The sequence below is a fragment of the Erinaceus europaeus genome, chromosome 19 (assembly GCF_950295315.1).
Source record: "Erinaceus europaeus chromosome 19, mEriEur2.1, whole genome shotgun sequence".
Classification (NCBI taxonomy): domain Eukaryota; kingdom Metazoa; phylum Chordata; class Mammalia; order Eulipotyphla; family Erinaceidae; genus Erinaceus; species Erinaceus europaeus.
In genome coordinates, this window is record NC_080180.1 from 21,571,823 (window position 1) to 21,597,767 (window position 25,945).

General features: G+C 42.6%; 1 protein-coding gene and 1 pseudogene across 1 annotated transcript; one reads left to right on the top strand and one right to left on the bottom strand.

Annotated features, from left to right (window-relative positions):
• Window positions 1-1,611: 1,611 nt before the first annotated feature.
• LOC132534725 (alpha-1,3-mannosyl-glycoprotein 4-beta-N-acetylglucosaminyltransferase C-like) lies at window positions 1,612-21,400 on the bottom strand. The gene is made up of 3 exons (XM_060179182.1): window positions 21,240-21,400; window positions 19,029-19,185; window positions 1,612-2,832 (listed from the first exon to the last, which is right to left on the bottom strand). Exons 1-3 carry the CDS (start codon window positions 21,345-21,347, stop codon window positions 1,718-1,720), a joined length of 1,380 nt encoding a protein of 459 aa, XP_060035165.1. The 5' UTR covers window positions 21,348-21,400; the 3' UTR covers window positions 1,612-1,717.
• LOC107522445 (heterogeneous nuclear ribonucleoprotein A3-like) lies at window positions 4,426-6,658 on the top strand (annotated as a pseudogene).
• Window positions 21,401-25,945: the final 4,545 nt, after the last annotated feature.

The following is a 25,945-nucleotide window of genomic DNA, read 5'->3' on the forward strand; positions in this document are numbered from 1 at the left end:
GCTTTTGATTTAAGTTCTTAAATATTCCTCTTAAAATGAGACTTTTCTTCTCTCCCTGCCTTCATGGATCATAGTCCACACATTAGTTCTTACTATTGTTAAGACATGGTACCTATTAGTTGAACTTAAGGCCCAGAGTTTAGATCTCATTTTGGGGGGGTAAAGATGTCATGACCCAGCTGAACTAATATCTATGTAAAATATTTGAGGTTTTGCCTATTTAGAAACATCCAAATTACCATATAGTTCCAGGGATAAGACTGTGCAGGAGGTAAGAGCTCTTAGAAACCAGAGCAAATTTCTAATAATTTTGATACTATTAAGACTATCCTGGCATATTGGGAGATCATGTCCAAGAGGACTCTGCCTAATCATAAAGGGTACCCAGCTAATGTTTACCAAATAAATGATGTCATGGAAAATGAGACCACAGAGATAAAACGTTCTTGTTTCTCTCCTGGCCAACTACTTGATGCCATATGGGAATTTCAGCCTTTCACAGACCCATTTCTTGGCTGTTTGAAAGATATTCTCTCTTCTCTCATGCACAGTTAGTTTTGTGGTAGAAGCATCAGTTAGGTCCACCCATATGTTCCTGTTGTTTCTAGAAATATGATGCTCTTACCCCAAGGAATGAAATTTAGATGGTAAACTATTTGGGCGGGAAAATCAGGGAAGGATTTGATAAGCCCATCTCTCTTGTCCAAGACTCTCGAGCATCACATTTACCCTGCTTTTTTCCTTCCTTCCTTCCTTCCTTCCTTCCTTCCTTCCTTCCTTCCTTCCTTTCTTTCTCCTTCTTCTTCCTCTTCTCTCTTTTAATTTTAGTTTTTATTTATTTATTATTGGATACAAACAGAGAAATTCAGAAGGGAAGGGGAGATAGAGAAGGAAAAAAGAGTGGTCCAGGAGGTGGCACAGTGGATAAAGCACTGGACTTTCAAGCATGAGGTCCTGAGTTCAATCCCTGGCAGCACATATACCGGAGTGATGTCTGGTTTTTTTCTATCTTTCTCATTAATAAATAAATCTTCAAAAGAAAGAGAGAGAGAGACGCTTGCACCCCTACTTCACTACTCACGAAGCTTTTCCCCTGCACGTGGGGACCAGGGGCTTGAAATCTGGGTTCTTGTTCATTGTAATGTGTGCGCTCAACCAGGTGTGCCACTGTCTAGCCCCAGCATGTTGCTCTCTTTCTTCCTTTCTCTCTTTCTTTCTTTCTTTCTTTCTTTCTTTCTTTCTTTTCCTCCAGGGTTATTGCTGGGGCTCAGTGCAAATCCACTTCTCCTGGAGGCCATTTTTACCCATATTTTTTTGCCCTTGTTGTTGTTGTTATTGTTATTATTGTCATTGCTGCTGTTGTTGGATAGGACAGAGAGAATTGGAGAGAGGAGGGGAAGACAGGGGGGAGAGAAAGATAGACACCTGCAGACCTGCTTCACCGCTTTTGAAGCAACCCCCCTGCAGGTGGGGAGTCAGGGGCTTGAACTGGAGTCCTTGCCATGGTCCTCATGCTTCACACCACATGCACTTAATCCTCTGCCCTACCACCTGGCCCCCATGTTGCGCTTTCTATATTAAGAATTCTGAAAGCACTAAAGGAGATTTCCTTGACCAGTTTTAAGATTTTAATGTTTTCTTAAATCTCTGAAGATGTTCACCTTCTGTCTGAGCACTCCCCCAATTCCCAATGTTCTCTCCATTTATTGCTTGAACTTCAGTTAACCCAGAGATTGATATTCCTGATTATTACCTTAGAAGGTGAAGTGGCCGTCACCAGCAACCGTACACACTTCACTTTCTTCCCAGACCTGCAAGATAACACCTCTTTGTTCAGGGTGCCATCTACCAGTAGCCCCAGCAGGACATAGTCATCACAGTCAGTAACCAGGTTAGTAGAATCATAGCCCAGTTCTACTTGGCCCTCTTCCAGCCGATTCTCTCGTAGGTCGGAGCCAGTCAGCACTTGAACTCGGAATATTTCTGCAGGTATATCCAGCACCACAGTCAGGTGGCTGCCAACTTCAGCCTCCCTGACAGAAAAGAAGTTCTTATCCAAGCTGTAGGCACTTGTGACAGCAGAGCCGTTGGCAACCTTCAGGTTAGTGTAGATGGAGGCCTTAGGGTTGCTGGGAGAACTAGTGCCATTTTCCTCAAACTCTTTCTCTTTGAGGTTCCCAAAGTTTCCACTGAAGGAGGAATAGTTGCCAATAGGCCGGAAGAGGGGAGGGAAGAATTGGATTGGCTCTTGTTGCACGAGGTCATGAAAGTGGGCAAGAAGACAGTCACAGGTCATTTCCTGGTAGAAGAGGAGAAGGAAATGAACAAATTGGGGCAGGTCTTTAGTACGAAAGAGCTTCCCAGTGAAGCCCAGCTGAGAGAACTCCAGAGTCACCCACAGCTTATTTTTCAAGGCAGACACCGTGCTGGCTATGTGGGTGACAAATCCAGGGGTGCATTTCACAGCATCTTTGATCATTAGGAAATAATCAGAGTGGTTGGTAGCAAAGTTCATGAGGATGGCATAATCCATGTTTTGCTTAGAGTAGAAAGCTACATGGGCAGGGGTGTCAGTCCCATTTTTCTGAAGGTAGCTTTGAAGAGGAGTATTGATCACTACCAGCTGTCTGGCCTGGAGATATGGTTCAAAGAAGACTGTAAGGGAGGAGGTCATTTGATCAAGCCGTGTGGGGTCAAGGCCTGCCAAATGCACCAGAACAATGAAGTGTTTCTGCTCAGATGAGGTGGAAGCAAAGAAGAGCGACTGCAGGGTGTCCACGAGGTGGTAGTCTTGGGGAGGCGGCACCATGGAAATCCCTATGGTCAGCAGTTCTAGAATTGGGGAGAAAAAGAGGACAATAGTCGGTCTGGTCACACTTTCTGGCTATACCTTCTGCCAGCTGCACGCGCTCCTGTGGGTGCTTTACATGTTTTCTTCCCCAGGACCGAGTGTGGACCGTTAAATGTTAAGATCTGTCGATAAGCTGTGAGTTTTAGAAAAGTCGTCATCTTTTAAAAACTATTGTGGGAGAAATAAAGATAATAAACAAAAGCCAAACACACACACACACACACACACAATAAAACTGAACAAGAAAACGTTGCATCTGTATCTCCTCCCATTTGAAATCGAATTGACAAACCAGAAAGATTGCTAGAACCACATTTTTTGTGTGTGTGTAGCTTGAAGGAAGTTTTTATGTTTTTCTTTTTAAAATGTAATTAGTGGTGGGGGGAGTTGGGCGGTAGCACAGCGGGTTAAGCGCACGCGGCGCAAAGCGCACAGACCGGTTTAGGGATGCCGGTTCGAACCCCCCCCCCCACCTGCAGGGGAGTCGCTTCACAGTCGGTGAAGCAGGTCTGCCAGTGTCTGTCTTTCTCTCCTCATCTCTGACTTCCCCTCCTCCATTTCTCTCTGTCCTATCCAACAATGATGACAACAAGAATAACTACAACAATAAAACAACAAGGCCAACAAAAGGGAATAAATAAATAAATAATTTAATTGGTGGGGCTGGGAGACAGCATAATGGTTATCCAAATGCCTTAAAAGCCTGAGGCTCTGAGACCTCAGGTTCATTCCCCAGCATCACCATAAGCCAGAACTGAGCAGTGTGCAGGTCTCTTGCTCTCAGTATCTTTCCCTTCTCATTAAAATAAAATAAATGAAAATATTAAAAAATTATTAGTGATTTAATATTGATTTACAAAATTACATATCAGCCCATCTTGGATGGAACTTGAAGAAATCATGTGAAGTGAAATAAGTCAGAAACAGAAGGATGAATCTGGGATGGTCTCACTCTCAGGCAGAAGTTGAAAAACAAGATCAGAAGAGAAAACACAAGTAGAACCTGAACTGGAGTCGGTGTATTGCACCAAAGGAAAAGATTCTGGGGTAGGGGTGTGTGGGGGTGAACACAGGTCCTGGAAAAGGATGACAGAGAACCTAGTGGTGGGGGTTATATTGTTATGTGGAAAACTGAGAAATGTTATGCATGTAAAAAGAAAAAAACAAAAAAGTAAACAAAAATTACCTGTCATCAGGGGTATAATTCCATACCATTCCCAACACCAGAGTTCTGAATCCCCAGTCCCTCTCCATTGTGAACCACTGTGGCTCTCCTAAGGTTGCAGACATGGGCTCACTATCATCTGTACAACTATCTGTCTAGGTTGTGCATAATTGCCCCCTTTTTCTTCCAGGTCCCATCTTCTTTTCCCCTCCAAGCCACATGCAACCCTGTTACTATATGCAAATGTCCTTCCCTTTTTCCTCCTCTCTCTCTGGGTCCTGATGGAACTGAAGTTGAGATCCCTCTTATCCTCTACCTCCTATCACTTCTTCCTGACTGGGAGTATGAATCAAAAGTATTTTGGGGGGATACTGAACTCAAGTTGCAAGAGGCAAATCAGGTCTCAAAAATGGAGGGTCATGATCCAAAGGAACCCGAGCAATTGAGGAAACTGTTCATTGGTTGTCTGAGCGTTGAAACTACAAATGGCAGTGTAAGAGAACACTTTGAGAAGTGAGTGGGGCACATTTACAGATTATGTGGCGATGCGAGACCCACAAACATAACATTCCAGGGGCTTTGGCTTTGTGATGTACTCTTGCGTGGAAGAGACGAATGCAGCTATGTGTGCTCAACCACACAAAGTTGACTGGCAAGTAGTGGAACCAAAGGGAGTTGTTTCTTTTCTTTTTTTTTTTTCCTCCAGGGTTATTGCTGGCTTGGTGCCTGCACCATGCATCCACCGCTCCAGGAGGCCATTTTTTTCCCCCTTTTGTTGCCCTTGTTGTTGTAGCCTCGTTGTGGTTATCATTATTACCATTGTTGATGTTGTTCGTTGTTGGATAGGACAGAGAGAAATGGAGAGGGGAGGGGAAGACAGAGAGGGGGAGAGAAAGACAGACACCTGCAGACCTGCTTCACTGCCTGTGAAGTGACTCCCCTGCAGGTGGGAAACTGGGGGCTCGAACCGGGATCCTTACGCCGGTCCATGCGCTTAACCCACTGCGCCACCGCCCGACCCCCGGGAGTTGTTTCTAGAAGATTTTGTAAAGCCCTGTGCCATTTAACAGTGAAGACAATTTTTGTTGGTGGCATTAAAGAAGATACAAAAGAGTACAATTCAAGAGATTACTTTGAAAAGTGTGACAAGATTATTTGTTGTATGCTTTACATTGGGTAGTTCTCCCCCGCCAAGAGAATTGCATCAGTCCTGTTAATTTCGCGGGCCCGCTTGGCCCTGCCCCTAGGGACCCCACCAGAGTTCCAGAATTCGAGATTTGGAGAGAGAGTTCGGGGAGCGCCAGAGTTGGAGAGTTCCTGAGTTCCAGAGTAAGAGAGGGTTCCTGAGTTTGAGAGTAAGAGAGAGTGCTTGCGCCACTGCAAAGAGACAGCGGAGTTCTGTTTGGTGATTAGTTTGTCTTAGTTTATGAATCGTTGTTCCTGAATAAAGAAATACAGCTTCCCTGCCCAGCCGTTGTCTCCGCGTCTCTGTTACCCGCCCGTGAAGCTAGCCCGGCCAGCAAGAGCCCGAAAATTTTAACAACAATTATAAGCACAGAAGTTATAGAAGAGAGAGAGACAGAGTAGAAAAAAGGTAAGATTTGCTTTTTTTTTTTTTTTTTACCAGAGCACTGTTCAGCTCTGGCTTATGGTGGTGAGGGGACTGAACCTGGGACTTTGGAGCCTCAGGCATGAGAGTCTGTTTGCATAACCATTATGCCCATGGATTTGTTTTTGTAACTTAATGATCACGATACAGTTGTTAAAATTTTTGTTCAGAATTACCACACTATTAATAGGCATAATTGTGAAGTGAGAAATGCCCTTTCAAAACAAGAAATGTAGTCAGCTGGGTCCCAAAGAGGCTGAGGAAGTGGCTCTGGCAACTTCATGGGTTGGGGAGGTAATTCTGGAGGTGGTGGAGGAAACAGGCTGTGAAGGAGACTTTGGCAGAAGAGGAGGTTACGGTGGAGGTGGGAGCAGCAGAGGTAGTTATGGAGGAGGAGATGGTGGATATGATGGATTTGGAGGTGACGGTGGCAGTTATGGCATTGGTCCTGGCAATAACAGTGGAGGAGGCTATTGTGGTGGTGGTGGACCAGAATATGGAAATCAGGTGGCAGTGGTGGAGAATACGATGGTTACCATGAAGGACGAAATTTTGGTGGTGTGATAACTATGGTGGTGGTGGGAATTACAATGATTTTTGAAATTATAATTAATGGGAGTCAGGCAGTAGCGCAGCAGGTTAAGCAGAGGTGGCTCAAAGTGCAAGAACCAGTGTGAGGATTCTGGTTCAAGCCCCGGGCTCTCCACCTACACGGGAGTCGCTTCACAGGTGGTGAAGCAGGTCTGCAGGTGTCTGTCTTTCTCTCCCCCTCTCTGTCGTTCCCATCTCTCTCCATTTCTCTCTGTCTTATCCAATAACAACGACATCAATAATAACTACAACAATAAACAACAAGGGCAACAAAAGGGAATAAATAAGTAAATATGAAAAAAATTTAAAAAATTATAATTGACAGCATCAGTCAAATCATGGGCCCATGAAGTGGGGCAGTTTTGGTGGAAGAAGCTCAGGCAGTGGTGGTGGTTATGAATCTGGTGGTGGAAGTGGTAGCAGTGGCAGCAGAAGGTTCTAAACTCAGCAGAAAAGGCTACAGTTCTTAGAGGAGAGAGAGCAAGGAGTTGTCAGGAAAGCTGTAGGTTACTTTGAGATAGTTCGTCCAAAATCCATTAGAGGAACTGTAAAATCTGCCACAGAAAGAGCAGTGAGGCACAGTCAAGAAAGTTACTGCAGCTTAAACAGGAAACCCTTCTTCAGGACTGTCATAGCTGCAGTTCAGGGAAAGCTGATTAGTGCAATGTAGTGTCAATTAGAAGCACATTCCTGAGGGCTTTGATCTTTTGTAGCTTTGTCCTTTCCCTTCCCCTTTCCCTTCCCCTTCCCCTTCCCTTCCCCTTCCCCTTCCCCTCCCCTTCCCCTTCCCCTTCCCCTTCCCCTTCCCCTTCCCCTTCCCCCTTCCCTTCCCTTCCCCTTCCCCTTTCCTTTTTTACAGCAGTTATATTGCCCTGTAAATTGTGGCAGTGGTACCAGGAACAAAAAAGTAAGCTTTTTTTTTTTTTTTTTGCCTCCAGGATTATTGCTGGGCTCGGTGCTTGCACCACAAACCCACTGCTCCTGGAGGCCATTTTTTCCCCTTTTGTTGCCCTGGTTGTGTTATCGTTGTTGTAGTTATCATTATCGCTGTAATTGATGTTGTTGTTGGATAGGACAGAGAGAAATGGAGAGAGGAGGGGAAGACAGAGGGAGAGAGAAAGACAGACACCTGTAGACCTGCTTCACTGCCTGTGAAGCGACTCCCCTGCAGGTGGGGAGCCAGGGGCTCGAACTGGGATCTTTATGCCGGTCCTTGCTTTGCGTCACGTGCGCTTAACCTGCTGTACTACCGCCCGACCCCAAAAGTAAGCAATTTTTAACTTTTCAATATTTGTGTAGTTCAGTTTCTCTACATTTTAGTACAGAAACTTTAACAAAATGCAGTTTTGCTTTTATTATTTTTTAAATGATCTTTATTTATTTGATAGAGACAGCCAGAAATTGAGAAGCAAGGGGAGGTACAGGGGGAGAGAGACAGAGAGACACCTGCAACCCTGCTTCACCACTCCTGAAGCTTTCCCCCCCTGCAGGTGGGGACCAGGGACTTGAACCTGGGTCCTTGTGCATTGTAACGTGCACTTAACCAGGTGTGCCACTGGCTGGCCCCCAAAAATGCAGTTTTGAAGGTGTTTCCTTGTGAGTTAACAAGTGAAGAAGATCAGTGTTAATTACTATTTAGTTAATTATTTCATACTATGTATGAATTTTCTAAAGTCAACTGTAAAGAAACACCTGCTGACTTGCAGCTTAAGGGGAATCTATTCTTTCCATCTCTAAACCATAACATTAATGGGCACTGAAATGTGGAACTAATAGAGACACTTGTGTGTTTGCAGTGTGTGTTTTAAGTAGAATTAAGTATTTAAATAAAAAAACCCTATTTTTGGGATGTGGAAGGTAGGAGTTCTGGCTCCTGTAACTGCCACTCCACTAGACATGGGTGTTGACAGGTCGATCCACAACCCCAGCCTGTTTCTGTCTTTCCCTAGTGGGGCAGAGCTCTGATAAGGTAAGGAGCACCACAATGTTTAAAGAATTCCTAGGGTGTCTGGCAGTAGTGCAGCAGGTCAAACGCATGTGGTGTAAAGCTCAAGGACCTGCTCAAAGATCCTGGTTCGAGCCCCCAGCTCCCCACTTGCAGGGGAGTCGCTTCACAAGTGGTGAAGCAGGTCTACAGGTGTCTATCTTTCTCTCCCCCTCTCTGTCTTCCCCTCCTCTCTCCATTTCTCTCTGTCCTGTCCAACAACAACAATAGCAATAACAACAACAATAACAACAGCAGAGATAAACAACAAGGACAACAAAAAGGGGAAAAATGGCCTCCGGGGCAGTGGATTCATAGTGTAGACACTGAGTCCCAGCGATAATCATGGAGGCAAAAATAAAGAATTCCTAGAAGATACTATGGATAGCTGAGGAGACACCATAATGGTTATGCACAAAAGCTTTCCCCAGTATCACCATAGCCAGAGCTGAGCAGTGCTTTGATAGAACAAACAAACAAACAGAAAACATAACAAACTATGGGCTGGGGCAATGGTGCACCTAGTTTAGCACACACATTATTATGGGCAAGGACCCAGGTTCAAGCCTCTGTAAGAAGAAAACTTTACTAGTAGAGCAATGCTGCCTCCTCTCACAATTTCTCTTTATATCCTATCAAATAAGAAGAAAGAATTAAGAAAAAGAGAAAAAAAGAAAGGAAGGAAGGAAGGAAGGAAGGAAGGAAGGAAGGAAGGAAGGAAGGAAGGAAGGGTCAGGCTGTAGTGCAGTGGGTTAAGCGCACATGGCGCAAAGCGCAAGGACTAGCTCAAGGATCTCGGTTCGAGTCCCCAGCTCCCTACCTGAAGTGGAGTTGCTTCACAGGCGGTGAAGCAGGTCTGCAGGTGTCTGTCTTTCTCTCCCCCTCTCTGTCTTCCCCTCCTTCCCCCATTTCTCTCTGTCCTATCCAACAATGATGACAGCAATAATAACTAAAAAAAAGAAAGAAAGAAAGAGTGGCCTACTGAGAATGCAAGCACCATGCCCCAGTAATAACCCTGGTGGCAATGAAAAATACATAATAAAAAGAAAGACAGACTATGGAACAGGATTGTTAGAAGAATATAAATAGAAGGAACTATTGCCCAAAAGAGACATAGAGAAAACAGCTAAGTGCATTGTTACTCCAAAGAGCTGAAGAAATTCTCAGTTCACAATGAAAATGTGTGTGTGTGTGTGGGGGGGTGCTGGGTGGTGGCACACCCCATTGAGCTGACCCAGGTTCAAGCTCCCAGGCCCCACCTGCAGAGGGAAAGCTTCATGAATGACGAAACAGTGTTATAGGTGTCTGTCTGTCTCTATCTTTCCTCTCCCTCTCAATGGCTGTCTCTACCCATTAACAAGTAAATAAATAAACAAAACAACAAACAGCTACACAAATACAACTTTTAAAAAATGTTTTAATTAATTAATTTACTGGATAGAGACAGCACTGTTTCACCACTCGTGAAGCTTCCCCTTGCAGGTGGAGACCGAGGGCTTGAACCCAGGTCCTTGTGCGTTATAACATGTGTGCTCAACCAGGTGCGCCACCACCTGGCCCCCACAAATGCATTTTTTTAAAGTTTTTTTTTATTGTTGTAGTTATTGTTGTTGTTGTTGATGATGTCGTTGTTAGGACAGAGACAAATAGAAAGAGGAGGGGAAGACAAAGATAGACACCTGCAGACCTGCTTCACCACCTGTGAAGCGACTCCCCTGTAGGTGGGGAGCCAGGGGCTCGAACCGGGATCCTTGAGCCAGTCCTTGCGGTTTGCGCCGCGTGTGCTTAACCCGCTGCGCCACCACCTGACTTCCCACAAGTGCATTTTTAAAGCCTCCAGAAATTCTCAGTTCAGGGCCACTCAGTGAAAGGAATGGGTCCTGGGATAGTCACCTAGACAATAATTAGAGATAGAACTGTTTCCAGAATCTTTGGACCACTGACCACCTAAGAGTTGGTGGTAGCAGCATCCACCCCTGGCTAAAGTCTCAAGGATTTCTAAGTAAAGTGGAAAGTCTGCTTGGGACAAGCCCCTGAGAATGTCACAACTGAAACCTATGATTCTATAGGCAACAGAGGGGGAAGGGAGTGAACTGGCTATGGTTTTTGTCTATAGGATAAGACTCTCCATATGGTTCCTTGAAATAAATGTTCAGGGTGGCAGGGGTAGATAGCATAATGGTTATGCAAAGAGACTCTCTTGCCTGAGGCTCCAAAGTCCCAGGTTCAGCCTCTCACACCACCATAAGCCAGAGATGAGCTCTGGTAAAAATAAATAAATAAATAGAAAAATAAATAAATAAATGTTAAGAAATTGTATCGATTAGAAGCATCCAATAGCACAGCTATATACAAGATACTGGGTACTGTACAGCAAACCATAACAAAAGGACTTTTCAAAGTTAACCCAATTACCAAATAATGTGATGATAACATTAACTATCGATTGTCTTTTTGAATCCTAAGACAGCAGGAACCTCACATCTCCACTATAGAGTCCCTACTTCCCCCAGTCCTGGAACCCTTGGATAGGGCCCACTTTCCCGTATGCCTCTCCCAATCCATATCAAATAATATTGCATCTGCCGACCGCAACCTAACCAATGCAACGATTGCCACCTCAACATGCTTCACCTCAGACTGTGTCCAGAGACTTCACGTGTGGAATGACAACCCTTCAGCTTCATTACTCGGGTGAGACCTTTCCTTTTATAGTACACTCTAATTTCATCTCAGGTGGTTCACTTTCTAACAAAGTCCCAAAACCTAGATATACACCAGTTTCTGTGAGAGAGAGCTTATGTTCACACATATCTATAAACTACTGCAAAATATATACCTGAAAGCAGAAGTACACTAAAGTTTGCAGTGAGTACCTCCCTAATACTTCCTCTCCAACTATTCCAAGCTTTGGGTCCATGATTGCTCAACAATTTGTTTGGCTTTGTATGTTAACTCTCTTTTCAATCACCAGGTTCCAGATGCCATCAGGATGCTGGCCAGGCTTCCCTGGATTGAAGACCCCACCAATGTGTCCTGGAGCTCAGCTTCCCCAGAGACCCACCCTACCAGGGAAAGAGAGAGGCAGACTGGGAGCATAGACCGACCAGTCAACGCCCATGTTCAGCGGGGAAGCAATTACAGAAGCCAGACCTTCTACCTTCTGCAACCCTCAATGACCCTGGGTCCCAGAGGGATAGAGAATGGGAAAGCTATCAGTGGAGGGGGTGGGATATGGAGATTGGGTGGTGGGAATTGTGTGGAGTTGTACCCCTCCTACCCTATGGTTTTGTTAATTAATCCTTTCTTAAATAAAAAAAAATTAAAAAAAAAAGAAATTGTATCGCCTGCCAGATCCAGTATAAGCAGACAAATGGGGGAGGGTCAAGGTGGGAGGGGTGTCCCAAATGCCTTCAGGCTCTATCAGGAGACACAGGGAAACTATCCATCCAGATCAGCTGCCCCCATTCCGTCCTTTCCTGTGTGTGACTGTTCTCCTACAATCAAATGAGGCAGTTTTCTAGAATCACAACCCACTTTCACAGAGAGGGAAACAGAGATGGTTACTTAGAGTGAAGAAGTCACTAGCGCTTCAAATGTAAATCTGAAACACATACCACCATACTGAATCTGAATATGAAGCAAGAATCACCAACACAGTGGAAGGCAACCAACAACTCAAGTTCAAGGAGCACTCCAGATTCCAGCCATGACATCATTTCCCCAGACAATAACTTGGTTCCACCTGCATATCATATGTCAGGCTGAGGAAAGAAAAAAAAAACAAAACATGAATATAGTCATGGGCCCTTTGGGATATAACTAAAATAGGCCTACTAACTATCTACTAAACAGAAACCCCCAAATCTTCATCTGCACTATTCCAGCCTTTAGGTTCATGATTAGTCAACAATTTGTTTGGCTCTATATGTTAACTCATCTTTTAGCCACCAGGTTCCAAATGCTACCACGATGTCAACCCAACTTCCCTGGGCAGATGACCCCACCAACGTATCCTGGAGATCTGCTTCCCCAGAGCACCAACCCACCAGGGAAAGAGACAGACAGGCTGAGATTATGAATTGATTTGTCAACGCCCATGTTCAGCTGGGAAGCAATTACAGAAGCCAGACCTTCCACCTTCTGCACCCCATAATGACCCTGGGTCCATACTCCCAGAGGTATAAAGAATAGGAAAGCTATGAGGGGAGGGGATGGGATATGGAGTTCTGGTGGTGGGAATTGTGTGGAGTTGTACCCCTCTTATCCTATGGTTTCTGTAAGTGTTTTTTTTTAACTTTTTAAATATTCATTTTATTTATTTATTCCCTTTTGTTGCCCTTTTTTTTATTGTTGTAGTTATTGTTGTTGTTGATGTCGTCGTTGTTGGAAAGGACAGAGAGAAATGGAGAGAGGAGGGGAAGACAGAGGGGGAAAGACAGACACCTGCAGACCTGCTTCACCGCCTGTGAAGCGACTCCCCTGCAGGTAGGGAGCTGGGGGCTCGAACCAGGATTTTTACGCGGGTCCTTGTGCATTACACCACCCGCGCCTTAACCCGCTGCGCTACTGCCCAATTCCCCAGTGTTTCCTTTTTATAAATAAAGATTATATTAAAAAAGAGCACTCCAGAAATAGAAGGGGACAGTGAATTGAAGAAGATTTCAAATACGTTAAATCAATACTCAAGAGAAATTGAAGATGAAATCATACTTGTTGGCAATAAACCAGGCTTGTGTAAATCAGAAAAAGTTTGTAGGAGATCTGAATATGGGGACTTGATTGAGTTCTGATTAGGTTTTCTGTCAGTGACACTTAAGGATTCTTCCACGAAACCACATAATAGAGACTAGGCGGTGGTGGTTCACCTGGTAGAGAGCACATGTTATAAAGAACAGGAGTCCAGGTTCAAGCCCCTGGTACCCATCTGCAGGAAAAAGCTTCATGAGTAGTGAAACAGTACAACAGGTCTCTCCATCTTTCCATCTTCCCTATCAATTTCTCTTTATTTATCTAGTAAATAAATAATATATTATTATTATTATTATTTTTACCAGAGCGCTGTTCAATTCTGGCTTATGGCAGTGTGGGGGATTGAATCTGGGACTTTGAAGCCTCTTTACATAACCGGTATCTATCTACCCTTGTTCTAAATAAAATATATTTTAAAATAATAGCAGCCTATTTATGTTTATTTCAGGGTGTCAGAAACCTTTATTATTCAGTACTTATAGTCATTATAGGGGCTAAAGGATAGTGAAAATGTTTAAGTCAAACATTTTTCCTTGATTTATTACCTGGAATGCTTTTTTTTAAAAAAAAATATTTTATTTATTTGAGCAGGGGAGCTAGCATAATGGCTATGCAAAAAGACCTTCATGCCTGAGGCTCCAGAGTCTTAGGTTCAGTTGCCTACACCACCATAAATTGAGCAGTGCTCTTTTATATATATATATATATATATATATATATATATATATATATATATGTATATTTTAATTTATATTAATGAGATAGACCCCAGCACAACTCAACTGTAGTTTATGATGGTGCTGGGGCTTGAATTTGGGACTTTAGAACCACAGGCAGTAAAGTATTTTGCATACCCATTATGCTATCTTCCCAGCCCTACAATTCTTTACAAAGAGAAAATTCTTTGTCTACTTATAATTTCCCTAGTAACATTGGGCTGTCAGAAAAGTCATGACACATTTTTGCATAGAAAAACAGAAAAATAAGCCAGGCGGTGGCACAGCGGGTTAAGCGCACATTGTGGAAAAACAGAAAAAAAATCATGAATTTTTCTGGCAGCCCAATAGTTTATACAAGGATATGAAATAATTGCTTAATTCTTATCTTTATTTACTGCTTTCAAAATAATGGATTGGTTACTTAGCATTCTCCAATGGTGACACAATTTGTCAGAGTAATTGTTATTTTTTGGTATCTGATAAACTCATTGATTTGTTTTTTATGTGTTTCAAATAACTGAAATTTTATCCTTGGTGATGCTCAGGTAGTCTTATCATTGGCACAGGATGCCTTTTTTTTTTTTTTTTTGTCTCCAGAGTTACTACTCGGGCTTGGTGCCAGCATTATGAATCCACTGGTTCTGGTGGCCATTCCTCCTCCCCTTTTTTTTATTGAATAGGACAGAGATAAATTGAGAGAAGATGAGGAGATAGAGAGGGAGAGAGAAATATAGACCTGTTTCACCACTTGTGAAACGTCCCTGCAGTGGGGGGTGTGTGTGGGGATGGGAGCTCACACCGAGATCTTTGCTCCAGTCCTTGAGCTTAGTACTATGTGTGCTTAATCGGGTGTGCCACTGCCTGGCCCCTGAAAATGAAATATTTTGTTTATTCCTAATTTAATATTTATTTACATATTTATGAAATAACAGGGGTATAATTCCACACCGTTCCTACCACTAGAGTTTTGTGTCCCTATTCCCTCCACTGGAAACTGTAGTAGTTATCCCAAGGTTACAAATATGGGTTGACTATTGTTTCTACAATACTTACATATTATACATATCATACAATACTTACATATATCAATCTATACTTACATATATTTGTCCCCCCTCTTTTTTACCCTATGGTACTGCTTTCTCTTTCTTTTTTAAAAAAAATTTATTTATAAAAAGGAAACATTGACAAAACCATAGGATAAGAGGGGTACAACTTCGCATAATTCCCACCACCAGAACTCTGTATCCCATCCCCTCCCCTGATAGCTTTCCTGTTCTTTATCCCTCTGGGAGTATGGACCCAAGGTCATTGTGGGACACAGAAGGTTGAAGCTTCTGGCTTTTGTAACTGCTTCCCCGCTGAACATGGGTGTTGACAGGTCGATCCATACTATGTCTCTCTCGTTCCCTAGTGGGGAAGGGCTCTGGGGAAGCGGCGCTCCAAGGCACATTGGTGGGGTTGTCTGTCCAGGGAAGTTTGGTTGCATCCTGCTAGCATCTGGAACTTGGTGGCTGAAAAGAGAGTTAATATACAAAGCCAAACAAATTGTTGACCAATCATGGACCTAAAGGCTGGAATAGTGCAGGTGAAGTGTTGGGGGGGGGTCCTCCATTTTGTAGATAGCTAGTAGGCATATTTTAGTTATATTTCAAAGGGCCTGTAGCTATATTAGTTTTTTTTTTTTTTTTTGCCTGAACCTGAAATCTGATATGCAGGTGAATCCTAATTATTGTCTGGAGAGATGATGTCATGGCTGGGAAAAGGACCAGAAAGCTGGATCAGGGAAGAGAGTAGCTCCCTAATATGGGAAAGGGGTATAAATATTACTGTAAACCCCATCAATTTGATGTGATCTGATCTGGGGCCCATAATTAGCTTAGGAGCCTGTGTGACCTCTACATCCCTCTAGATCTGAGCTCACATTCTGTGGTCATGAGTAGGAACGCTCCATGCTACCCCAGTATCGACCCATCTTCCCCAGGTGTAGCATAGAGTATGTTGTCCATCCTCCCTTTGGAGGATGGAACATTCTTTACCATTGTTGATCCAGGTTAAGGGCAAGATCCTATGGGGGCCCACAAAGGGGTCTATTTTGTTGTTTCTGATAGAGATGACCAGAAACAATGGAGAGAGAGATTTATTTGAGGTCTAGGCCCATCAAGTCTGTTTGGGAGTCTCAGGACTCCCCAATTAGGGTCCCAGCTGGTGGAATGGTGTGATAGTAACTCAAGAGTCATCGTTAAAGTATGCCAGTCTCTTGTCCTTATTCTGCTTTTGCAGTCCTTGCTTTGCTAAGGTTAGCTTTAGAGTGAGAGAATTGTAATAGGAAGTGAGGATGTCTTCTCTTTCTTTCTAAGTCACACGTACACCTGTTACTACTTCTGAATGTCCTTTTCCCCTTTTTTCTCTCTGGGTCTTGGGATCTTGATGGAACTGGAGTTCAAAGCCCTCTGGTTATCTTCCTCTAACATCTCTTCCTCTCTGGGAGTATGGGCCAAAATTCTTTTGGGGATGCTGAAAGTGGTACTTCTGGATTCTGTGACTGCTTCTACACTGGATTGGGGCATTGGTAAGTTGATTCATACCCCCAGTGTGTTTCTGTCTTTCCCTAATTGGGTAGGGCTCTGGAGAGGTGTGGCTTTAGGACATATTGGTGAGGTTGTCTGCTCAGAAATGTCAGATGGAATCATGATAGCATCTGAAATTTGGTGGCTGAAAGGTGGTAAGATATAAAGCAGGGCAAACTGTTTAATAAACAGGAACAAAAAATAGTAATAGGGCAGATGAAATCAGGGATCTTAGGGTGGAAAGAAGCCAGGAAGTCTATTTTAGGTATGGTCCAAGGGGCCCACGACTTGAATAGTTTTTGCCTGAGCTTGGTAGCTAACAGTGCAGATGGACTAAAAAAGTATTGTCTGGTAAGATGGTATAGAGAATAGGGCTAGAAAGCTGAACTAGGTCAGAGGATAGCTCTCAAACTTGAAGAAAGTATATGGCAAAGGACTTTCTGAAGTTAGATCCTGATTGCCTTTTATGTATCTTAGTCTTTTTTTTTTTTTTTTTTTTTAAGCCAGAACACTGCTCAGCTCTGGCTTATGTTGGTGCTGGGGTTTGAACCTGAGACCTCTTAGTGTTTCAGCACATTTGTTAGTCATTTTAGTCATTTTGGAAAGTTTTGTTTTATGGCATGCCACTTTCTGCCTTAGAGCTGGAATTAGTCTTTCTTAATAAGGGGCCCACTTTTTCTTCAGAGGGAAATGGTATTTACATAACAGGCACTCATTGCTAGTAGGTCATGTGTATGCCTTCATGGGAATAATTAAAACTAAAAGAGATATAAAGATATTATTAATTTATACTGATATTACAAAAACACATTATGTTAAAATGCCTCTAAATGTAAAGAAAAAAAAAACTTACTTTTTTTCTTCTTTTCTTTTTACCAGAGCACTGCTCAGCTCTGTTTTTAAATTTTATTTTATTTTATTTATTTATTCCCTTTTGTTGCCCTTGTTGTTTTATTGTTGTAGTTATTAATGTCATCGTTGTTGGATAGGACAGAGAGAAATAGAGAGTGGAGGGGAAGACAGAGAGGAGGAGAGAAAGACCCTTGCAGATCTGCTTCACTGCCTGTGAAGTGACTCCCCTGCAGGTGGGGAGCCGGGGGCTCCTTACGCTGGTCCATTAACACTTTGTGCCACGTGCGCTTAACCCGCAGTGCTACTGCCCGACTCCTTCAGCTCAGGTTTATGGTGGTGCAGGGAATTGAACCTGGGACTTTGAAACCTCAGGTAGGAGAGTCTTTGCATAACCATTATGCTATCTACCCCTGTGTAAGAAAAAAAAAATCTTTATTGGGAATTTTTTGTAGTATTAAGGCCAATGAACTTAAACCCTCTTGAACCTTATCACATAGTAAATAGCTTAACCTTATCTTTTGAATTCTTAAAATATTTGAGCCAGAAAAAGCTTTTCTTTTTTTTTTTTTGTAGAAATAGAGTAAAGGAGATGACAGAAGCAATGCTTTAGGAGTTGGACTCAAACCTGAGATGTGAGAAAAAAAAAAGCTTATTTAAGAAATAAAAGAGGTGGCCAGGTGGTTGAGCACATACGTTACAGTGCCCAAGGATCCAAGTTCAAGCTCTTGGCCCCCACCTGTGGGGGGAAGCTTCATGAGCAGTGAAACAGTGCTGCTGCTGTCTCCCTCTTCCTCTTTACCTCTCCCTTCCCTCTCAATTTCACCGTCTCTATCCAAAATAGATAAATAAATAAAATATATTAAAAATAATAAAAGAAATAGAAGATAGGACTGAGGAGATGGTATAATGGTTATACAAAAGGTTTTTTTCTTAAAATTTCTTTGTTGGGGGATTAATAGTTTACACTTGAAAGTAAAATACAGTAGTTTGTACATACATAACATTTCCCAGTTTTCCACATAACAATTCACGGTCCTAGATCTGCCTTATACAAAAGGTCTTTGTACTTGAAACTCTGAGATCCAAGACTCAGTCCCCATTAACACCATAAGTCAGAGCTGAGTAGTGATCTGTGCTCTTTCTCTCATTAAAAAATAATAAAATGTATCTTTAAAAAAGAAATAGAAAATAAAGTTAACCAAGACAACCTCAAGATAATTCTGATGTTGGAATGATAGGGTACAGATTTGAAAGCAGCTGTTACCATTATCCTCAATTTAGATAAAGAAAACGACACATTATTTTTTTAAATCTCAAAAATTTAATTTTCTTTCAAATTTCTTTTTTTCCTTATCAGCTAACATTACTGCTTATGAGAATCAAATGAATGTCCTCACCAGACCTCAGGAAAGTATGTGGTGCCTAAGTGAAGCTGACTTAGCAGTGAGAAGAATTGCAAGCCCCTGACTGAACTAACAGAGAAAAATGCTCAGTGCTCTCCAGCCATTGATGTCAGTTACAGATGCCAGCAAGGCTACCATGCCGGGAACAAGGGACACCCTGCATCTGAGGTCAGTGTGGACCACTGATAGATCAAGACCAGAGTGGATTCTCAGTGTAATCAGCATACACGCAGTCCTGAAGTCTAGGAGGTGGAATGAGGTCACCAAGACAATAAAGTCTAGACAAGGACTGAAACCCTGACACATAACAACATTTAGATAAGGGGGGGGGTGCAGAAGATGAATGAACAAGATGGAGGGTCTACTGGTATAGCTGGGGGGAACACCCGAGGTGTGTGAGAAGCTGAAGGCAATTGAGGAGAGTGCTCTGCGTCAAATGCTGTCCTAGGTCCCTTTTCCTTTATGTCTGCCTTCTCTCCCCCCACTCCTTTGAACTGCCCCCAAAGTAGTCTGTACCCCTGTGCATACTCACTTTTTGTCACAGGAGGGGCTCCAAGAAAAATACTGGCATTCATGCTTTTGAGTAGCTCTGAGTTTTTCTGCATCTCTTTGAAGGTTTCTAGGTAGTTTGTTCTACCAGGGCTGGTTTGCATCCGAGCTCTCTGCCATGCTACCATTTTCTTTTCCTCCTAAAAATGGAACAAGTTTCAGCTCTAAGATGTATGGCCTTTGGAATTAATGGCTGGGTGGGTTTTCTGTTGTATAACTCAAATGAAATTTATCCAGGATGTAGGGCAGGTTGCTCAGGGTTCAACCCAGTCTCTTCTTACTTTGTAAAAAGGTTTGACATAAGGGTATTTCTCTGGTCTTGAGTGAAGGGATCTGGGACTTCTCCAGCTCTCCTGGGTTTTATATATAGGGAGTGAGACTATGTTAACCTATGTCATTCTTTTTTTTTTTTTTCCTCCAGGGTTATAGCTGGGGCTCGGTCCCAGGACTATGAACCCATGGCTTCTGGTGGCCATTTTTTCCATTTTGTTGGATAGAACAGATAGAAATTGAGAAGAGAGGGGAATGTAGAAAGGGAGAGAGAAGTGGCTCCCCTTCAGGGGAACTGGGAGCTCAAACCAGTATCCTTCTGTGGGTCCTTGCGCTCTGTACTATGTGAGCTTAACCCGGTGCACCACCACCCTGCTCCCCTGTCATTCTTCACAAACATTTCTAAGATTATAGTCTATGGGCCACATAATCCTATGGTGAAGGAAGCTTTTAAAATTATTATTATTAGGGATAGGGCTTTATGCACACACAATTTTAGCTCTCCAGGCCTATTTTTGCACTTGTTTAGAAAAGACTGAGAGACAGACAGAGAGGAGAGAAACCACAGCACCAAAGCTTCCTCCTGTGCCATAGCACCTCCCATCTGGTGTTGGGCCTGAGCCTGGGTTGCATGCATTGTGATACAGGTGCCCTACCAGGTGAGCTACCTAGCCAGTAAAAACAAAGCACGTACAAGCTGTGAGATACCATCCAACACACCACCTTAAATCCACCATCATTAGTGGCACTTCATTCTTTCAAAATCTCTTTTCTTTGCCTTTTCTGGGTCCTGATGGATTATTCTTTTTTTATATATAAATATTTAAAAAATTTATTTATTTACCTTTTGTTGCCCTTGTTGTTTTATTGTTGTTGTTACTTATGTCATTGTTGCTGGATAGGACAGAGAGAAATGGAGAAAGGAGGGGAAGACAGAGAGGGGGAGAGAGTTGCTTGTGAAGCAACTCCCCTGCAGGTGGGGAGCTGGGGCTTGAACCAGTATCCTTATGCCGGTCTTTGTACTTTGCGCCACATGCGCTTAACCCGCTGCGCTACCTCCCAACTCCCTCACCTGATGGATTTTTCTCAACTCAAGAATACTGTTGGTTTGAAGAAATGATTTAAGTGCTCTGAGTTTCAGGATTTTATTGTATAAAATGGGAGTAATAGGTATAACTTTGAAACCATGGTGAAATTCCCTAAAATGAGATATTTTCTAAATAGTGATATTCTCTCTCTTTTTATCTTTATTCATTTATTGGCTAGAGACAGCCAGAAATTTAGAGGGGGAGGAGTGGTAGGAAGGAACAGAGACAAGAGAGAGACACCTGCAGCCCTGCTTCACCACCCGCAAAGCTTTCCATTGCAGGTGGGTACTAGGGGCTCGAACCTGAGTCCTTGAGCTCTGTAGCATGTTTGCTCAACCAGGTGTGTCACCACCCAGCCCCAATAGTGATATTCTCTTATTAGGGGCCACCTTTGTAGAAGCATTCAGTGTCCCCCCCCCTCCAATTCTTTCTTCTAGAATGCCCCATTCTTTATTATCTCCACCAAAGAAAAATGGTGTTTGTCATCAAGCTTTATTGTCCTTTTCTTCAAATGGCTATGATACTGACAGGTGCACTTAGGTAATATCTACTTTTTAAAATATATATTTTATTTATTTAATGGAGATAGAGAGAAATCAAGAGGGAAGGGGCAGCTGGAGAGGAGAAAGAGAGATACTTGTAGCACAACTTCACTGCTTGTTAAGCTTACCCCCCTGTGAGGACCAAGGGCTTGAACTGGGGTACTTTTGCATTGTAGCATATGCTTTACTGGAGTGCCACCTCCTAGTTCCTGGTATGTCTCTCTCCCTCTTCCCCTCCCCCACTTCCAGCCCTGGGATTTCAATTTTGCCCTGCCCAAAATTTGTGGTACTCACCAGAGACAGGAAACTTGTAGTATCAAAGGGGTTCTCTTGAATGAAACAGAGAATTGAGAACACCATTGTCACAATAGTAATGCTCAGTTTCCACAGGGAACATTTCATAGCACTGGGATTGGGATGGCTGCTCTCAGTCTGTGATCTTTGGTATATATTCAGATGCCTGCAATTTATACATTACTGAGAACAGTTTTCACTGTTTTGACAGCAATCTTTCTACTAATCAAGAAAGTATAGTTTATTTCTATAAATAGCATCTCTGACAGACTGTGCCTCAGATCAGACTTAAATTCACAGATAACTGGAGAGAAATGTGCAGAGATTCTCCATATACTCCATCACCAATGCTCCACCCCCAACATTCTTAGCATCAATGAATCTACACTGACATAGTTACTATCACCCAACGTTCATAATTGTATTAGTGTTCACTCTTGGTATTATACATTCTATGGGCTTAGACAAGTGTATAAATAAACCCATAATTACAGTATCAGAGTATTTTCACTGCCCTAAAATCCTTTGTCCATGACTATTTGTTCCTGCTCAACTGCCCAGTCCCTGACCTTTTTCTCATCTGCATAGTTTTGCCTTTCCTGGATTATTATGTGGTTGGACTCTGACAGTATTCATCCTTTTCTTGTCTTTTTAAAAAGTTTTTAAATATATATTTTATTTATTTTCCCTTTTGTTGCCCTTGTTTTTTTATTGCTATTGTAGTTATTATTGTTGTGTTATTGATGTCGTCGTTGTTGGATAGGACAGAGAGAAATGGAGAGAGAAGGGGAAGACAGAGAGGGGAAGAGAAAGACAGACACCTGCAGACCTGCTTCACCACCTGTGAAGCGACTCCCTTGCAGGTGGGGAGCCAGGGCTCAAACTGGGATCCTTCTGCCGGTCCTTGCCCTTCACACCACGTGAGTATTCACCCTTTTCATATTGACTTCTTTTATTTAACAATATACATTTAAGTTTCTTCACTATGTTTTCATAACATTTAGTATTTAGTGCAGATAGTCTTCCAATATCTGGGTATAGTTCAGTATATTTACCCATTTGCCTTCTAGAGGACATCTTGGTGATTTCCAAGTTTTGTCAATTGTGGTAAAACTGCTATAAACATTCACATGGGCAAAAAAGTTCAGTTCCTCTGGATAAATACCAAGAAACTAGGCCATATGGTAAGAGTCCATTTAATTTTGTTAGACACTGCCAGATTTCCTACTGGAGTGACTGTCATTTTGCAATCCCATGAGCAGTGTATGAGGGTTCTGCTACTACACATTCTCCCAACATCTGTGTTGTCAGTTTGGGCCATTCTTTTTTTTTCCCCTCCTCCAGGGTTATTGCTGGGCTCGGTGCCTGCACCATGAATCCACTGCTCCTGGAGGCCATTTTTTCCCCCCTTTTGTTGCCCTTGTTGTAGCTTCGTTGTGGTTACTATTATTGCCCTTGTTATTATTATTGCAATTCGTTGTTGGATAGGATAGACAGAAATGGAGAGAGGAGGGGAAGACAGAAGGGGAGAGAAAGATAGACACCTGCAGACCTGCTTCACCGTCCGTGAAGCGACTCCCCTGCAGGTGGGGAGCCGGGGGCTTGAACCGGGATCCTTACGCCAGTCCCTGCGCTTTGTGCCACATGCGCTTAACCCACTGCGCCACCGCCCGACCCCCCAGTTTGGGCCATTCTAACAAGTTTGTGGTGGCATCATTTCAAATGCATGTTTGACATTTGCTTATCTTCTTTGGTCAGGTGTTGGCAAAACTTTAGTTAGCATTTCCTCCTGCTCTCTCTCCCCGCTTCCTCTCTTCTTCCTTCCCGCCAGAGCACTACTCAACTCTGGCTGTTGGGCTTGCTAGAGATTGAACTTGCGATCTTTGGCACTTCCAGCATGAAAGTCTGCTGCTATGCTACTGGCACTAACACATTCTTTTCTTTTAAAATTTTTTTGTTAGTGACTTAATAATGGTTGACAAGATTATGGAATAAGGGAGTGTCCAATTCCATACAATTCCCACCACCAGAGTTCCATATACTCTCTCCTCCATTGAATAGTTCTCTATTCTTTATCCCTCTGGGAGTATGAACCAAAGATCTTTATAGGGAGCTGAAAGTGGAAGGTCTGGCGTCTGTAATTGCTTCTCTGCTGAATGGGCATTGACAGGTCAATCCATACTCTTAGCTTGTTTCTACCTTTCCCAATTGGAATAGGGCTCTGAGGAGGTGAAGTTCCAGGATACATATTGGTGAAGGAATACATATCACCCAGGGAAATCAGGTTGGCATCATGGTAGCATCTGCAACGTGGTGGCTGAAAGGCATTAAGATATAAAGCAGAATTTTCTAAAATTTTTTTTCATTATCTTTATTGGATAGAGACAGTCAGAAATCAAGAGGGTGATAGAGAGGGAGAGAGACTTAGAGACACCCGCAGCACTACTTCACCACTTGCAAAGTTTTCCTCCTGCAGGTGGGGACCAGGGGCTCGAACCTGGGTCCTTGCACATTGTAACATGTGCACTCAACCAGGTGCACCACCACCCACCCCAGCAGAATTTTTTTTTTTTTGACAATCAGGAACCTAAAGGTAAGAGGATAACAGACGGAATTTAAGGTCTTCATGTTGGAAGGAGCTAGGAAGTCTATATTAGGTATATTCTAAGGGGCCTATGACTTTATTAATTTTTGCCTGAGCCTGACAGCTAACTTGCAGATGGCCTAGGAAGGAGTATTGTCTGGAAAGATGCTGTCAGAGTTGAGGATAGGACTAGAATGCTGGATCAGAGCAGACAGAAGCTCCCAAATATGGAGAAAGTATATAAATACCATTAACTGTAAACTCCATCGATCTGACCTTGCGCCCATGTCTATTCATATTTAGCACAGAAGCCTGACATCCTGACATCCTGGGCAGAAAACTTTACTAAATGTGTCCTGAAACCCCACCTCCCCAGAATCCTATCCCACTAGGAAAATATGGAAATAGGCTGGGGAATGGATCGACCTGCACCCCATAAAGAATTCTGTTCCATATTCCCAGAAGGGTAAAGAATGGGGAAACTTTCAATGGAGGGGATGGGATACAGAACTATGGTAGTAGGAATTGTATGGAATTATATCCCTTTGTATTACAACATTGTTAATCATTATGAAATCACTATTTAAAAAAAGAGTGGGGGGGAAATGTCATCAACGACAGCATCATTTCAGTATTTTATATTATTTTTCATCCTTCAGCTTTGTTCTTTCTTTTAATAGAGTATTGGTTGTTTTATATCTCATGACTCCAAAGATAAATTTTAGAATCAATTTGTCAATACCCATAAATGACTTGATGAGGCTTTGATTGGGATTGCTTTGAATCCATAGATAATCAAGTTTGGAAGAGCTGGTATCCTGACAACTTTGAGTCTTTCTATTCAAGAACATGAAATACCTTTCTGTTTATCTAGTCCTTTGATTTTGCTCATTGGCATCTTGTGTGCTTCCTTATGTATCTTGCCCATATTTTTAGATTTACATCTAAGTTATTTTGGGAATAGTTAGTAAAAATGACATGTTTTTTTATTTCAAATATCACTGCTGGCATATAGGAAAAGTAATGGACTTTTATATATTAACCTTGGATCCTGAAACCTAGCTAAACTCACCTATTGACTTGGGAAATTTTGTTCATTCTCAGATTTTCTCTATAAATCATTTTGCTTGCAAGCACAGATCATGTTTTTTTCTCCCCAGTCTGTATACCTTTACTCTACTGCACTAGTAAGGACTTTCTGTATGATATTGAAAAGGCATGAAAAAAAAAAAAGAGGAACATCCTTGAATTGCAATTGATCTTAATTAAAAATGTTTTGCTGGGAGTCGGGCGGTGGCGCAGCGGGTTAAGCCCACGTGGTGCAAAGCACAAGGACCAGTGTAAGGATCCCGGTTCAAGCCCCCGGCTCCCCACCTGCAGGGGAGTCGATTCACAGGCGGTGAAGCAGGTCTTTAGGTGTCTCTCTTTCTCTCCCCTCCTCTCTCCATTTCTCTCTGTCCTATCCAACAACGACGACATCAATAATAACTACAACAATAAAAAAACAATAAGGACAACAAAAGTGAATAAATAAATATAAAAAAAATTTAAAAAAGTGTTTTGCCTTGGAAGCAATCCAGGTGTCCAACAACAGATGAGTGGCTAAGTTGTGGTCTATATACACAATGGAATACTACTCAGCTATTTAAAAATGGTCAATTAACCTTCTTTACGCCATCTTGGATGGAGCTTGAAGAAATCATGTTAAGTGAGTAAATCAGAAAGAGAAGGATGAGTATGGGATGATCTCTCTCATAGACAGAAGTTGAAAAATAGCATCAGAAGGGAAAACACTAAGCAGAACTGGGACAGAGTTGGTGTATTGCACCAAAGTAAAAGACTCTGGGATGGGGGAGAGGGTTCCTGGAACATCAGATGGCAGAGGAGGAGCTAGTGGGGATTGTACTGTTAGGTGGAAATGTTATGCATGTTACTATTGACTGTAAACTATTAATCCCCCAATAAAGACATTTTTAAAAAGAATGTTTTGCCTCTAAATACTCTGGATATATGATTTCAGGTATCTCTGCCTTTTTGTTTTGTTGATGGTGGTTTGTATATGTGTGTGCTTCTGCATACCTTTCATGCAGGCTTATTAATATGCAAGCAGGTGACCTAGCAA

Coding starts and splice junctions, on each gene's coding strand:
- LOC132534725 (XM_060179182.1), bottom strand. CDS start 21,347: ATGAAATGTTCCCTGTGGAAACTGAGCATTACTATTGTGACAATGGTG. Junction 19,186..21,239: donor CTACAAGTTTCCTGTCTCTG/GTGAGTACCACA, acceptor TTCCATTTTTAG/GAGGAAAAGAAAATGGTAGC. Junction 2,833..19,028: donor AGCCCCTCCTGTGACAAAAA/GTGAGTATGCAC, acceptor CCCCAATTCTAG/AACTGCTGACCATAGGGATT.